The following is a 12,326-nucleotide window of genomic DNA, read 5'->3' as shown; positions in this document are numbered from 1 at the left end:
AGTGGTCCCAAAGGGCTACTAGTTTTTAAGCTCCCAACTCCCTCTCCCCCAGCGTCTGGAGGATTCCGCAGCCTCGCACCGCAGGGGCGAGGAAGTGGGCGGAGTCCGGTTTTGGCGCCAGCCGCTGAGGCTGCCAAGCAGAAAAGCCACCGCTGAGGAGACTCCGGTCACCGTCCTCGCCCCGCCTCCCCCTTCCTCCCTTTGGGGACCATTGGGCTCCACGCCGCGAACGGTAAGTGCTGGGGTCGTCGCTGCCGCCCTCCCCCTAGGGCCCCAATTCCCAGCGGGCGCGGCGCGCGGCCCCTCCCCCCCGCCGGGCGCGCGCCCGCTGCCCCGCCCTTCGTGGCCGCCCGGCGTGGGCGGTGCCACCCCTCCCCTCGGCGGCCCCGCGCGCAGTTCTCGGCTCCCTCCCCCTTCGGATGTGGCTCGAGCTGTAGGCGCGCAGGGCCGGAGACGCTGCAGACCCGCGACCCGGAGCAGCTCGGAGGCGGTGAAGTCGGTGGCTTTCCTTCTCTCTAGCTCTCGCTCGCTGGTGGTGGCTCAGTTGCCACACGCGTCCCGGGGGCCCGGTTCTCCTCTCCCCTCCCCACCCTTGCTCGCCGGACCCCGCGCCGGGAGCTGCGGGAAGGAGTGGAGGGTCGGGCGGTGGCCTCGCGGCTGGCCTGGCGCGGGGTCAGCGCCGGCAGTTAGTGGGTAGAGTGCTCTGCCCTCGAGGGGGTAGGGAGCTGTGGCGACGGTCGCCCCATTTCGAGACAAAGCGCATTTTCCCTTCCCCTCCCCCACCCGCGTTCCGGCGGAGGCGCCCCCTCCCCCAGCCGCCACGCGAGGCTGGGTCGAGACTTGGGCCTCCGGGAGGGCGGCGCGTGGTCCTGCGTCCGCGAGGCCTGGCGGCGCGCGGCCCGCTGTCCCGAGGCTGCGGGGGTAGGCGCGTGCGGTGTGGCGCAGTGCCCTTGAGCCCCCGTGCCGCGGCCTTTGTTTCTCCCCGCGGATGCGCTGGCCACGAGGCCCGCGCTCTCGGGTGGGGGCGGGCACCCGCGCTTAGGCCTCGGGACACGGGGCTCCAGCGGCGGGGGTCGGGAGCGGGTGTATGCAAGAGGTGATTCTTTTTTTCAAAGTGTCACGAAACGGGGTTGAAGCATCTTAAGTTTTTTCCTTTTGTTATTTAACTACGGATTGGAAAGAGGGAAGGTTTCTGAGCAGAAACCAAGTTAGGATTGCAGAACAGGGAAGATTCACAGTGGTTTACCGTTGTGAGTTGTTTGGGTAATTGTGCCTGGTTTTAAACCGAAAGGATTGTCCTTTAAAGATGGAACATGGACTTTACTATAAATGGGATTTAGATTGGAAAAGACATTTGTCCCCTATTTTAAGCCATGTGAAGCTGTTTTAGGTACCAAGATGCCCAGTAAAGTCTTTCTAGACTCACATGGTTAGGACACGTACTTGATGTGCATCATAAGCAATGTAGGTAGGAGGGCAGATCTACTCTGGATTTGTATTCACGTTTGAAATGTGCGCTCCCTACTTGGGGGTTGGAATCCAAACAGAACTTGTATTTAGTTACCTTTTTTGTGTCGTGCAAACTTATCTTAACTGTCATGCATTTTTCTAGTAAAAGCTCTTCAAGTCTGCAATAAAAAAATGGCCTCCAATAAAACTACATTGGTAAGTTAATGAAAACCTAAAGTATATAAGGATTTAACTCAAGTTTTTTTCCCCCACAGTGTAACTTTGCATCTCTGTGGTTGAGAAATTTACATCCACGTATTTCCCAGTTCTCCCGGTTTAAATTATAGGGGAAAATTAAAAGCAAAACGAATTCATTACATGGAGATACTGACTTGGCTTAATAGTGTCTTAACTAGTTTAAAGAAGGCTAGTCTTTGAAGGACAGTGCAATGTGGATTTTGCTGAGGATATTTATCTTCAAATAGAAATACACACATTTTTGCAACGTTGAAAAATGTTAACATAAAATGGTAAAGCCCTTGTTGGTTGGCATAATTTTTCTGAAATCCCCAGAATTCTGGAGAAGTATTTTCATTAAAGCCCAATTTAAAGAACAAGGTACCTTGTGCACCTAGGTTGGAGGAAAAGTCATTGAATCTTTCAAATTACTTTGGTCACTTTGTCTTGTTTTAACTTTAAAATATGGAAGAATATTAAATTTAATTCATTGCAGTGTTTTGTTTTTTAAACAAAATGATCGAAATCGCAAATATGAGCCAGAAGGGAGAAAAGGCTAGATTTTCTGTATCTTATTCAGCCGTGTCATGTTACAAGTTTTTTTAAACCCTGGAATATTCACATAAAAATCATGAAATTCAAAGTTACAGTTTTCACAATATTGAACATATTGCATTAATCTTAAGCATGTAAAGGCGAATGTCAATGTCTCCTAGGTAAAGTAGAGCATTTGTTTTTGGCCTGTATATGCTCTCTCTGGGTTTCACACTAAAAAGGCACGTTGGTGATTTTTAATTTGTGCCATCATTAGATTCTGCATTAAGTCAGATATCCTGGAAAACAGAAGTTGTTTTTGCACGCAATTGATAGTCTTTGGGGTCTGTTACTGTATTTAGTTTATTTTGTGAAGGATCACAGGTTGGCCACTTTAAAAGTTTTTAACTTTCCATTTTAAAAATTCATTAGTGTTGTGAGAGATGTGTGCTGTAATTTCACTTAAATAAATGGGAAATTTATTTTGACTCAAATCCACCTTTGGAAAAAAGTGCTGGGTTAAGCCAAACATATACTATAAAAGAAAATGGTGAGCACTTGAAACTAGCTTATGAATGCCATAGTAGTGCATAAATACTGTATGGCATTTTGTCTGCCTTTTTTTTTTTTTTTTTGGTAAACCTTAGTGTGTATCCTTTTCATTTTCTGTATTTCTTTTTGACTTTCTCTTTGTTAGCCTTCTCCCTTTGTGGCAGTAGCTGTTTTTTCATGTAGTATAGGTATCTAATACACTTCTGTCTATTCCAGTTTGTCTTTGCTCCTCCCACCATTATTCCTGCCTTCTTGTACCGTACAGTGGCAGAAAGCTATTTGGGCCCAGTACTCAAGTATCTTGACTAATGAGAATCATAACACCTGACTTAGAAATGGTATCCAAAAACGTCAGGTGTTTGCTGCATGTTTTTGTATTCCAGGGGATTTTGTGTGTGTGTGTGTGTGTGTGTGTGTGTGTGTGTGTGTGTGTGTTACCTATATGCTTGCACAGCTTGAAATGTCCTTTTGCAGTCTTGAGGCCTTTCTTAAATATGTGACTGCACGCTTCATATGCCTGCATAGCTTGAAATGTCCTTTTGTAGCCTTGAGGTGGTGGTGTTAACTTTTTGATGCTTGCTGCTTTACTCGTGGGATGGCTTTAATGACTGGGCAATTAAGGTTTATCTTTTTTAAATAGTATTTGGGTTTTTTGTTTTTGTGTTTGTTTTTTTGAGACAGTTTTGCTCTTGTTGTCCAGCCTAGAGTGTAATGGTGTGATCTTGGCTCACTGCAACTTCAGCCTCCTGGGTTCAAGCAGTTCTCCTGCCTCAGCTTCCCAAGTAGCTGGGATTACAAGCATGCACCACCATGCCTGGCTAATTTTGTATTTTTAGTAGAAACAGGGTTTCTCCATGTTGGTCAGGCTGGTCTCGAACTCCCGACCTCAGGTGATCTGCCCACCTCAGCCTTACAAAGTGCTGGGATTACAGGCATGAGCCACCTTGCCCGGCAATAGCATTTGCTTTAAGATGAAATGTTAAGATGGATTCCTTCTCAGCCCATAGGATCTTCTGATTAACCATTTCAGGGTTTTTTTCCCCTATTTTTAATCCTCTCAAAAATTTTCCCCATTTTTAATCCTCTCATAGCAAATTTTGAGGCATTGGAAAGAGCTGGTTCAGGTTGGTTTCCTGCTTCTCTTAAATAGTGTCGTACCAAAAAAATGCCTGTTTAAAGTGAATTTGGCTACCAGTATAGACTTTCTTGAGAAACCAGGAAGGAAGGATTTTTTTCACCTTAGGGAATTAAAATAAATTTGCCATTTTGGCCTCTTGAAGTGACAGCTTTATAGGTTTCTTCTAAGTGGTAGGAAATATCTACAGAGATTATGGAAAAACAATCTTGTCCTTTAATTGAACCTCCTAGTGGTCTCCATAGTTGACCCTGCAGTTGGTATCAGGATTTTGAACCATGTTTTCATTCTGCATATATCTTTTCTCTGTATCATTGACGCTTTTGATATTAATATTTGAGAAAGGGGGGCTCTTACCATCTGGGGGTGGCTACAAAGTCTGTCATAGGTTCACCTAAGACCTGTCACTACTACTTTCTTCTCTGTATCATCCTTTAAGTACTTCCTGCATAGTTGTTTGTGGCTGTGTTGTTAAAATGAGTGAAAACTAGTAAACTTGGTCTTTTAAGACTACAGGGCTGGGCGCAGTGGCTCACGCCTGTAATGCCAGCACTTTGGGAGGCCGAGGCTGGTGAATCACTTGAGGTCAGGAGTTTGAGACCAGCCTGGTTAACATGGTGAAACCCCGTTTCTAATAAAATACAAAAAAAATTAGCCCGGCATGGTGGCATCCGCCTGTAATCCCAGCTACTCTGGAGGCTGAGGCATGAGAACTGCTTGAACCGGGGGAGGCGGAGGGTGCAGTGAGCTGAGATCGCGCCATTGCACTCCAGCCTGGGCGACAGAGTGAGACCCTGTCTCAAAAAAAAAAAAAAGACTGGAAAAAAATAACTGTTTCCAGATAGTGTTTTTTATTGTATTATTTTGGTGGTGGGTCGTAAGTTTGAGCTAAATCAACAAGATAAAGCATTCTTTTATTTTATTGTCTGTTGACTTTTAATCTTTCCAGAAGGTGTCTGCCCTGGGATATTGAAGTAAAAATTTATGTCGAATGTGATAATAATATAAGCAATTGAGCCTTGAAAATGTGCTCAAAATTCAAGAAGAATATTTCTTAACTTCTCTTTTGTTTTATTTTAGCAAAAAATGGGAAAAAAACAGAATGGAAAGAGTAAAAAAGTTGAAGAGGCAGAGCCTGAAGAATTTGTGGTGGAAAAAGTACTAGATCGACGTGTAGTGAATGGGAAAGTAGAATATTTCCTGAAGTGGAAGGGATTTACAGAGTAAGAAACTTTAGTGCATCTTTACTATATGTTTAACTGCAGCTAAGTGGTTTTAGAATTGGTTTTTAACCTGGCTCTTTTACCTGCTTTTCCATAGGTGTCTTTAAATATAAAGACACCTTGAATTTTAGGTGTCTTATTTGAGGACTATTTAAAAAGAACCAAGACTTTATTGTACAGTCGAAGCTGAGCAGACTAGAGACTAGTTTATTACCCTGGGGAGTCAAATTTATAAAATTATGGAGTGTAGTTTACTATGTAATATATTTTAATGTGGTTAGATATTATACTAATTAGACTAATCTGCCTTATTTTCCTTCACACAGAGGGTACTAAAAACATTGAAGCTTTACGATATAGACTAGTGGGTCTCATACAGGATTACATATAATCTAGGTTTTATACTAGGTTTATTATATCGTAATACCTAAGAAGTAGTGCCTGGGCATGTTTTAAGCTCTCTGGTTCCTTGTGTTCTTTGGTATGGATTGCTCTCATTATTCTTGATAATGCTATTCACAAAATGTGAATAACTTGAACATGCAACAATTACATACTTTAACGCTTGCTGTTCGTTGTGCTTATCTGCTTTGATTCTTCCCCCTTACACCACAAAGCTCCATAGGCAGTGACAATTAAAAATGGATAGGTAGAGATCAATTTCCTGAGCATGCTGGTGATGGAGCATATGATAGTCGAATGATTGGGCTTCACATATCTGTTATCTCCTTCCCCTGCTCGTCACATTTAATTCATAGCAGTTTAGGAATTTTGAGTTAAATGGGAGATTTACATTTGCCTGTTTCATTCTTCAGTATTCTTAGTTGAAATTAAGTATGTGTCATAAGTCCATACTTTATTAAGCCCATGAAACATGAAAAATTACTTTTACCCATCAAAACACTAGGAAATGAATGGGCTGCTCCCTCTTCTCCCAAAACTTAAGGCCACTAGCATGATTATACTGCATTTGCCATGTGCAGTGTAATAGGTAATGTAGAAGACTTTTTTTTTTTTTTTTTTTGAGATGGAGTCTCCCCGTTGCCCAGGCTGGAGTGCAGTGGCATGATCTCAGCTCACTGCAACCTCTGCCTTCCGAGTTCAGGCGATTTTCCTGCCTCAGCCTCCCGAGTAGCTGGGACTGCGGGCGCCTGCCACTATGCCCGGCTAATTTTTGTATTTTAGCAGAGACTGGGTTTCACCATGTTGGCCAGGAAGTGTGTGTGTTTTAAGTTAGCTGGGCATGGTGGTGCATGCCTGTAGTCCCAGCTACTTGGGCTGAGGTGGAGGATCCCTTGAGCCGGGAGTTGGAATCTTCAGTGAGCTATGATTCCACTACTGCACTCTCGCCTGGGCGACAAAGCAAGACCCTGTCTCTGGCGGAGGCAGGCTGGGGGGTGGGATAATGTAGGGAAGGAGGAAATGATTAGTATCTGCAGTACAGAGGACTTTTTATTCCCCCAGGTGTCTATTAAAATGGATAATGGTGATGAATCATACTTAATTCAATCAACTTTTTTTTTTCTTTTTTTTTAAACACAGTGCTGACAATACTTGGGAACCTGAAGAAAATTTAGATTGTCCAGAATTGATTGAAGCGTTTCTTAACTCTCAGAAAGCTGGCAAAGAAAAAGATGGTACAAAAAGAAAATCTTTATCTGACAGTGAATCTGATGACAGCAAATCAAAGAAGAAAAGAGATGCTGTAAGTGTAAAATATTGCCCACCAGCTTGTCCTTTTGTAAAAGGTTGATGGCTTGATTTCTTTTTGTTTGTTTGTTTTTTAGAGATGGAGTCTTGCTCGTGTCACCCAGGCTGGAGTGCAATGGCATGATCTTGGCTCGCTGCAACTGCCGCCTCCTGGGTTCAAACGATTCTCCTGCCTGAGCCTCCCAAGTAGCTGGGATTATAGGCGCCCACCACCATGCCCGGCTAATTTTGGTACTTTTAGTAGAGATGGGGTTTTGCCATGTTGGCCAGGCTGGTCTTGAACTCCTGACCTTGTGATCCTCCCACCTCGGCCTCCCAAAGTGTTGGGATTGCAGGAGTGAGCCACCATGGCTTTTTTTTTTTTTTTTTTTTTTGGAGACAGAGTCCCCTCTGTCACCCAGGCTGGAGTGCAGTGATGCAGAGGCTCACTGCAACCTCCGCCTCCAGAGTAGCTGGGATTACAAGTGTGCGCCACCAGGCCCAGCTGATTTTTGTATATTTAGTAGACACAGGGTTTCACCATGTTGGCCAGACTGATCTCAAACTCCTGACATCAGGTGATCCACCCGCCTTGGCCTCCCAGAGTGCTGGGATTACAGGCATGAGCCACCACACCAAGCCCAGCTTTGACGGCTTGCTTTTTTAAAATTCAGATACTTTTATAAAAGGTCTTTTAATCGTATTTTAAATATTTTAATACTTAGGACAGTAAGGATGGGCGTGGTTTAGCCTACTTTGTGTAAATGTGCAGTAAGTGCTTATGCCACTTAGATTGTGCTAGTGCAGTTTTTCTTAGTTTCGTGGATTTGATCCCTGATCAGACCAATTACCTGTGATCCAAGGCTAGCAACCTTAAGTACAAACAATACTAAGATTGGATTATTGAAAGCCTTTGCACTATAGTAAGAACAACGCAAATAGAACTTTCTGATTATAGTCCATCAATGGCATTGACCACCAAAAAGTACTTGCATGTCATCTTTGTATTGCCATACAATACCTTGATTTTGAAGTCTATAATCTTTGATAATAGTTATACACTTTTCTTGGCTTGAATTGAGACATTCAGTTCATTCACTATATACATGTGTTTTGGTCTAGTCTTTGCTTTACTTACGTCTCTGTGGCGTCAGGCAAATGAGGTAACTTCTTTCTTACACCCTCTAAAACAGATTATACTTGTCTTGCGTACTGACCTAGTGTGGCAATTTGGGGAAACATCTTGGTGCTAAATTAGGTTCTAGGCTCAGGCACTAAACATGATTCAAAACTTGATCATTTAACTAGAAGCAAGAAGTACAACCTTCAAGACAACTCTGTATAAGGTCATAGGTATAATCACTATTTTACAGATGAAGAAATAAAGAGATTGACTACAAATTTGGTTTTGAAAATAAATCACATGCTCAACAGCAGTAGTTTTGGCCAGGCACGGTGGCTTGCGCCTATAATCCCAGCACCTTGGGAAACCAAAGCAGGAACATCGCTTGAGCCCAGGAGTTGGAGGCCAGTTTGGGCAACATAGTGAGACCCCATCTCTACAAAGAAAAAAAAAGAATCAGCAAGACGTGGTGGACACCTCCTGTAGTCTCAGCTACTTGGGAGGCTGAGGCAGAAGGATTGCTTGAGCCTGGGAGTTCAAGGTGCAGTGGGCTGTGATCATGCCAGTGCACTTTGACCAAGGCAACCAAGCAAGATCTTGTCTCAAAAAATTATTAATAAATAAATCAGGCACAACTTTAACAATACTTATTGAGCCTTAGCATGTGCCATACTGTGTGCCAAATCATTTGCTTTTAATGTGCTGTGAAATATCTATGCAGTAGATACTAAAATTCTGTTTTATTAACCTAAATCACAAAGAGGTTAATTAACTTGCCCAAAGCCACACAGCTCGTAAGTGGGATAGGTCCATCATTCTCACCCAGGCAGTGTGACTCCACAGCCTGTGACATTGATGTAAAACTCTTACAGGAATAAAGGATTTATTGATATCATTGGTTCTCAAACTTTTTTTGGTCTCAAGGCCTCTTTATACTCTAAAAAAATTATTGAGGATCCCCAGAGAGCTTTTGTTTATATGGGTTATAACTATCAATACTAACATAGTAGAAATTAAAATAAATTTCTAAAATGACTTTTCTAAAAAAGTTGAGTACCTTTTTACATTTTACAGATCTTCAACGTGTGTCTTAAGGCAATTTTACTTAAACACATTTGATTGCTGTGGTGTATCGTTTTGGTGGAGGTATATGAAGACAATCCAAAGTCACAAATAGATGAAAAAAGGGGGCCTTACACAACCCCCTCCCAAAAAGGACTCTGGAATCCCCAGTGAATCCGTAGACCACATTTTGAGAGCCACTGGTTTATATTAAGTACTTTCTAATGCAGGGTGTCCAATCTTTTGGCGGCCCTGGGCCACATTAGGAGAATTGTCTAGGGCTACACATAAAATAGACTTAACACCAACCATAGCTGATGAGCTTTAAAAAAAAAAAAAAATCGCAAGAAAGAAACTTTCAATGTTTTAAGAAAGTTTACAAATTTGTGTTCGGCCTCCTTCAAAGCCATCCTGGGCCACAGGTTGGACAAGTTTGTTCTAACATTTCCTATCATTTAGAATGATTATAGATAGTTGGTATGAGCTTTAACATTTTTAATATTTCTTACTGTTTGTATTTTGTTTATGCTTGTAAAATGTATCAGTAATTCAGACTAATTCCTGGAAGTAATTTGAAATATATTAACTTTCAAGACTTTATTATTACCAGAAATAAAGAGGTTAGTTTTTCTGTATGCCCACACAACTCTGACTTTGGTGTCCTTGAACGCAGTAATTTTCTTGACTTTTTATTCTGAATGTTTTCGGAAATTTTAAGTATTCTACGTTGAGTATCAAACTAAGGTTGGTTTTCTGCTTGTGAAGTTAATGGAAATCAGATGTTTTTAATTACCAAATATGAGTTCTTGCCCTAGTCATTTCCGTCTCACTACTGGAACATTTTTATTTAAAATACGCCATGAAAAAAATTTAATACTCTGAGTTTGCTGTATGAAAAAATGTCTTCTAAACAGGCTGACAAACCAAGAGGATTTGCCAGAGGTCTTGATCCTGAAAGAATAATTGGTGCCACAGACAGCAGTGGAGAATTGATGTTTCTCATGAAATGGTGAGTATGCAGGGATTGTTACATTTGAAAGTAAGAGTAGCCTTTTTTTTTTTTTTTTTAATTTGTGAAATGGTTTTCGTCATTAGGTAGGGAAAAACTATCTGCTGAGAGGATGATTCTGGTTACTTTTACTAGTAGTGTTTTAAAGCAAGGGTCAGCAAACTGTGGCCTGTTTTGAAAATAAAGTTTATTAGAACATAGCAACAAGTAACATATAACCCTCCTGGAGCACTTCAATACCTTTTGTTTGGACTATTATTTCTTAAATGAATGGCTGTCAGTTGACATGAACAACTTAGACTTGTAACTGAATTTTTCTTTTTCTTAAAACAGGAAAGATTCAGATGAGGCAGACTTGGTTCTGGCAAAAGAGGCAAATATGAAGTGTCCTCAAATTGTAATTGCTTTTTATGAAGAGAGACTAACTTGGCATTCTTGTCCAGAAGATGAAGCTCAATAATTGTTCACATTTTTTTATATATATTTATATATATATATAAAATTTGGGTCTTGGATTTTGATTTACTAGTGTGACGAAATAACTACATCCTAATGAAAATCAAGTTTGATATGTTTGTTTTGAAAGTAGCGTTGGAAGAGTTGTTGGGGGTTTTTTTGCATCCATAGCACTGGTTACTTTGAACAAATAAATAAAAGCTTTCTGTAGTTGCTTCCTTTATCAGAAAAGAACATTTGATGCCATGGTATATTATTTCCTCTTCATTAAAGAACAGCTTTTCTAAATGTTGGGGGAAATGTCCATAGTCATTACTCAATCAAAACTTGTGTTCTCATAAGCCTAAGGACCATTCTAGACTTTTTACATGTTTTTGTGTGTGTGTGTGTGTATCCATAAAATGCATATGTAAATTTTTTTTGTTTTTAAGCATTCACCCAAACAAAACATCACAGGTAAACCCATGTTTCTGAGATGTCATTATTTCGAGCAAAATAAGAGATAATCACTTCAAGTTAAATTGAAAATTTTCCTGAAGCCATACATTTGAAGTGAAATAAGCAATTCTAAATAGGACTATTTAAATTGGATAATTTTAAAGCATCTATAATTGCAGTGGTTTATTTGCAAAATTCCTAAAAGGAAAAGTTTTATCGCTGCCATCACAGCAGAGTTCTTCATCCAGATGAGGAAACTAGACAAATGCCAGTGTGTTTTAACTAGCTAAACAAAACTAAGTTAAATGAACATTTAAAAATTTCCCTAGTGGGCCATTCGTTAGCAAAATGTTGAAATCCCTGTTGCTACATTGACTAAAAGGTCATGATGAATGGAATGTGTAAGACCTGGCTCATAGAAACCTAATCAGATGGTTAGAGATGTTGGCAGTTTACGGACCTGCTGTCATAAATGTGTGAACAACCTTTTGTAATCTAACATTGACCTGCATGTTTTTTCTTTACCCCAATTCATTCCTTACATGTAGGCTCAATCTTCAGTTTGCTTTACTGGTTCAGCAAAAGCCAGGAAGAACAACTTTGTAGTAATCAGAATGTTATCCAACTGTATATTGTTTACTTTATTGTAAATACTGGTGAACAGTGGTTAATAAATAGTTTTATATTCCTTTATCCAATTATTAGACTTTTTTCTTTATTTGATATGCCTTTACAGTAGAAATAGAAATGCCCACACTCATTGGATTGTCTTTGTTTATAAGTTAGATGATACCAGTAAGGCATTAGAGTACATATCCTAGATCTTTTGAGGTTACGAGTTTTGAACTTGAATATGTATTTCCACAGGAATGTTTCCACAGTTGGGAGATAAAAGTTTCATGTGATCCCTAAGGGCAATTGTCTTATTAAAATGAGGTTTTAAAATCTGGTTTGTTGTAACGGTCTTCTAAAGAACATAAAGTATTCTGATAGGGCTCAGTGTGATGATAGACACGTTTTAATTGATTTCCAAAATCCATACGGAAAAAGGGAAATAACTGATGTTTATTAAGTACCTCCTTATATACCTACCACTGCTCTCAGTGGTGGGTTCACAGATGATGGAGAACCTTCTATTCATATTAGTAGTTGGTGGCCCTACTTCAATTTTAGTAAGGGCATTTCTGAAAACAATATATTGTCCTTTGGCCATGCATGGTGGCACACACCTGTAATCCCAAAATTTGGGGAGGCCAACGCAGGAAGACTACTTGAATCCCAGAAGTTTGAGATCAGCCCAGGCAACATAGTGAGACCCCCACCTCTACAAGAAATTTTAAAATTAGCTGGATGTGGTGGCTTGCACCTGTAGTCCTTGCTACTTGGGAAGATCCCTTAAGCCTAGGAGTTTAGGTTACA

At 41.0% G+C, this 12,326-nt stretch overlaps 1 protein-coding gene across 3 annotated transcripts; it reads left to right on the top strand.

Moving 5' to 3' along the window:
- Positions 1–90: 90 nt before the first annotated feature.
- Positions 91–11,605, top strand: CBX3 (chromobox 3). Of its 3 annotated transcripts, none has more exons than XM_032758980.2 (6): positions 97–232; positions 1,613–1,665; positions 4,988–5,130; positions 6,673–6,835; positions 9,919–10,013; positions 10,347–11,605. In XM_032758980.2, exons 2-6 carry the CDS (start codon positions 1,642–1,644, stop codon positions 10,471–10,473), a joined length of 552 nt encoding a protein of 183 aa, XP_032614871.1. In that variant the 5' UTR covers positions 97–232; positions 1,613–1,641; the 3' UTR covers positions 10,474–11,605. The 3 variants fall into 3 exon arrangements, with proteins under 3 accessions (XP_032614881.1, XP_032614871.1, XP_032614863.1); XM_032758972.2 differs by lacking the exon at positions 97–232 and adding an exon at positions 371–495; XM_032758990.2 differs by lacking the exon at positions 1,613–1,665 and having other exon boundaries at positions 91–232.
- The last annotated feature ends 721 nt before the right edge of the window (positions 11,606–12,326 follow it).

This window comes from Hylobates moloch, unplaced genomic scaffold (assembly GCF_009828535.3).
Source record: "Hylobates moloch isolate HMO894 unplaced genomic scaffold, HMol_V3 SCAFFOLD_1, whole genome shotgun sequence".
Lineage (NCBI taxonomy): Eukaryota > Metazoa > Chordata > Mammalia > Primates > Hylobatidae > Hylobates > Hylobates moloch.
Note: the sequence above shows the minus strand (reverse complement) of the source record. Positions and strands in the feature narration are given on the sequence as shown.

Coding starts and splice junctions, on each gene's coding strand:
- CBX3 (XM_032758980.2), top strand. CDS start 1,642: ATGGCCTCCAATAAAACTACATTG. Junction 5,131..6,672: donor AAGTGGAAGGGATTTACAGA/GTAAGAAACTTT, acceptor TTTTAAACACAG/TGCTGACAATACTTGGGAAC. Junction 6,836..9,918: donor CAAAGAAGAAAAGAGATGCT/GTAAGTGTAAAA, acceptor TCTTCTAAACAG/GCTGACAAACCAAGAGGATT.